Source organism: Rhagoletis zephyria, unplaced genomic scaffold, assembly GCF_001687245.7.
Source record: "Rhagoletis zephyria isolate East Lansing unplaced genomic scaffold, Rhagoletis_zephyria_1.1 Rzeph_scaffold_12109, whole genome shotgun sequence".
NCBI lineage: Eukaryota > Metazoa > Arthropoda > Insecta > Diptera > Tephritidae > Rhagoletis > Rhagoletis zephyria.
Genome location: NW_016169183.1, coordinates 12,470 through 15,811, shown reverse-complemented (window position 1 = coordinate 15,811; position 3,342 = coordinate 12,470). Strand labels below are relative to the sequence as shown.

Below are 3,342 nucleotides of genomic sequence, written 5' to 3'. Positions count from 1 at the left end.
AATAGGTTTGTATAGTAACTTCTCCAGTAAAACATTGCAGCGAGAGCGTAAAAGCAAAATAGAGCGTAAAATTGAGAAGAAGAGAAAACTAGCAGAAAAAGTTAATGAACACAAAACTAGCAAAAACTTGCAAGTGAACAGTCGTTGCACTGTTTTGACATTCTGCTGTAAACATTTTACTATTTATAAATCAGTCTTAAACTCTGCTTTACACACAAGCACTTACACAGTCACAATATTTTGATTTAAACTCCTTTTACTTTTGTTTGTGCTAAACCAATTCAACAAATGGCGGCTTTTGACATTTATTCTTCTTCTTCTTCAGCTAGCTAATTTCTGCTAGTAAAAATTTCACTAGCAAGAATTTGCAGCTCTCCCGTGTTGTTACGCTCTCGATTCAGTGCTCTCTTGCAAATTTTTTGGGTTATCATACGCTTTTCCAGTAAAAATTTGCAGGTTCCAGTACAAATTAGTACTGACTATTGGTTACTATACAAACCTAATGCAACTGCCTTGTTTTTTGTATTATGGATCGAACTATATTTAAAATATCCCATGCGCACATTTACTTAACCCAAACGCAAATTAAATTAAACCAAACTTTAATTAATTTAACCCAAACGCAAATTAATTTAACCCAAACGCAAATTAATTTCACCCAAACGCAAATTAAATTAAACCAAACGCAAATTAATTTAAACCAAAAACTATCATTGCCACTTTAGATGGATTTCGCCGACCTAAACGGGGTTAGATGCGACAGGATGCCTCCTGATGACGCCTCAACACCACCTTCATGACGAGGCCCAGATGCTCCCAGTAAAGGAGCATAACATAATGCTCTGCAAGCAGTTCCTTGCTGGGAGCCACAGACGTGGCCATCCCAGCGGGCAACTGCTCGCGGAAGAGCCCTCGCCACGGCACGTCAGGAGGCATCTTTACGAACTGACAGACGAAGTCCAGAGGTATATAAAACAACCTCTGGACCCGTCAACCTACCGACAGGCCCTGAACGGCATTCACAGGGAATCAATCTCAAGTTATGTAGACACCCGCCCTGTGAATGCCGTTCTAGGCACGCAACCACCGGACGTTGACGGGACAAAACTTTGTATGCCTCGGGAGACCCGCACTACAATAGCCCAACTTCGCTCTGGCTATTGCAGCAGGCTCAACAGCTACCTGAGCAGAATCAACGAGGATGTGCCCAACCAATGCCCGGCATGTGGAGAGTCGCCACATGACTCCCGGCACCTCTTCACTTGCCCTGAGAACCCCACTCAGCTAACGCCCCTGTCACTATGGACAGCCCCTTTGGAAGTAGCACACTTCCTGGGCCTCCTAGCTGAAATAGACGACAACGTTGATGGATGAACCGCCCCAAACGGGGCTTAGTAGCCGCTACAACAACAACATTACCACTATAGATTAGTAGTTGTAGTTTGAATCTATAGCAATGGTTGGCGAGCCAGCAACGGATCAACATCGCGAGTGGCTGTTCTGCTTTGTTTCTCGAATGCAGATTCTATAGGCAACTTTTAGGTGGAAGCAATAATCGTTTGGTGTGAACGGCCTTTTCACTAATCGCTTCTAACGAATTTGGTGGCAGCAAACTTTTGATTACACTAATCACCTCTAAAATCGCCGCGTGTAAACAACACATAATAGTAATAGTTACCTTTTTGCTGTGTTGCGTTTGGTTTAATTTAATTTGAGTTTGGGTTAATTTGATTTGCGTTTAGGTTAAATTGATTTGCGTTCGGTTTAAATAAATGTGCGAATGCTATATAAATAAAGATCTGACAATTAATATAATTGTGAAGTATGTTGCAAATATGTCCGATACTGTAATTAAAATTCTTATTTTCATTGCAGGCCCTAATAGGATTTTAATTTAATTCAGTCTTTAGCTTAAGCAAGTTTGTAGCTTCATATTTATTTGTTATTTGATATAAGCTTTGAGCGAAAGTTACTGTATATAAAAGTATTTCCTTAATGAATATCAGCAATATCGCACAATTTAGCTAAAAGACTTGTGAGTTGAAGCAAAGAGTTCAATCCATCCACTACTTTCATATGGGTGATTCCTATTTCTTTAATAAAGTTTAGTTTAGTTTGCTCATCTATGTTTAATCGCTTGCAAACTCGAAATATGTTTCCAATTATATCTTCAGAAGCGTAACCAAGGCGCCACAATTTCGTGAGAATTTTGTAAGCCTTGTGTATATCGTTTTGTGTACAATGTTGCAGCATATCTTGGATAAGCATTGGATGCGGTTCGTCACAAACTTTAAACACATTTGAACCCGTAATAGATCCGAAACCTTGAGCAGTCGATTGCAAATTGTTCAATGCTTGCCTCATATCACCTTGCGCGGTAAAAACAATTGCTTCTAACCCATCTTCTTCATAAGAGAGATTTTCTCGTTGGCAAACTTCGATTAATTTAGCAAGTATTTGACCATCCGAAAGTTTTGTGAAACGTAGCATCGCACAACGTGACTGTATTGGTTCAATAATTTTTTCGCTGGTATTGCAAGCAAGAGCGAAACGCGTTGTATTACTATAAATTTCCATTGTTCTGCGAAGTGCTTGTTGAGCCCCTTCGGTCATGCTATCGGCTTCATCTAGTATAACTATTTTATGTCTTCCTCTTGGCAATGTAACCTTTTGCTGGGCGAACATTTTTATTTTGTTGCGAACTACGTCAATACCACGTTCATTAGATGCATTTAACTCGAGCACGGCTTCTTTATAGCTGTCTCCGAGCAAAATGCGTGCCAGACATTGGATGGTTGTTGTCTTGCCTACACCTGGAGGACCCTAAAAGAAAATAGCACTGCATGCAAGCTTCCATACTTCAAAGGTAATTACATACCGCTATTATAATATTTGGCGCATTTCCTTGCGTAGCAAAAATTGAAAGGCGGGCAATTGTATCTTCATTTCCAACGATCTCCTCAAATCTTATAGGCCGATATTTTTCAATCCACGGTAAGTTACGACGCTTCAACTCATCTGCACTTGTCTCTAGTTCCTGCGGCATTTTGTCCAATAAATGAAAACGATGTTTAAACCTCTTCAAAACAAATATTAGATCCAAAAAACGAAAAATGCCGATTTGAAGTGCGCCTCGTAAACGATTAATTTACGTTAAAAAAGCGTTTTTTTACACTGCTTTATCTACTGTTTTGAATGCTAAAAATAAAGGCAATTAATTAATTCAAATTATTGTATTTCTTTTATTGAATGGAATTATAATTAATAAATATTTATAGTGCCGGATCTAAGTATTGGCATAGAGGTTTTTTCGCAATGTATGCAAAGTTTTTTACTTGAATT

General features: G+C 39.0%; 1 protein-coding gene across 1 annotated transcript; it reads right to left on the bottom strand.

The window, feature by feature from the left end:
• Positions 1 to 1,905: 1,905 nt before the first annotated feature.
• On the bottom strand, positions 1,906 to 3,128 carry LOC108377455 (replication factor C subunit 2). Its single transcript, XM_017633719.1, has 2 exons — positions 2,879 to 3,128; positions 1,906 to 2,823 (listed from the first exon to the last, which is right to left on the bottom strand). The coding sequence occupies exons 1-2, from the start codon at positions 3,044 to 3,046 to the stop codon at positions 1,993 to 1,995; spliced, it is 999 nt and encodes a 332-aa protein (XP_017489208.1). The 5' UTR covers positions 3,047 to 3,128; the 3' UTR covers positions 1,906 to 1,992.
• Positions 3,129 to 3,342: the final 214 nt, after the last annotated feature.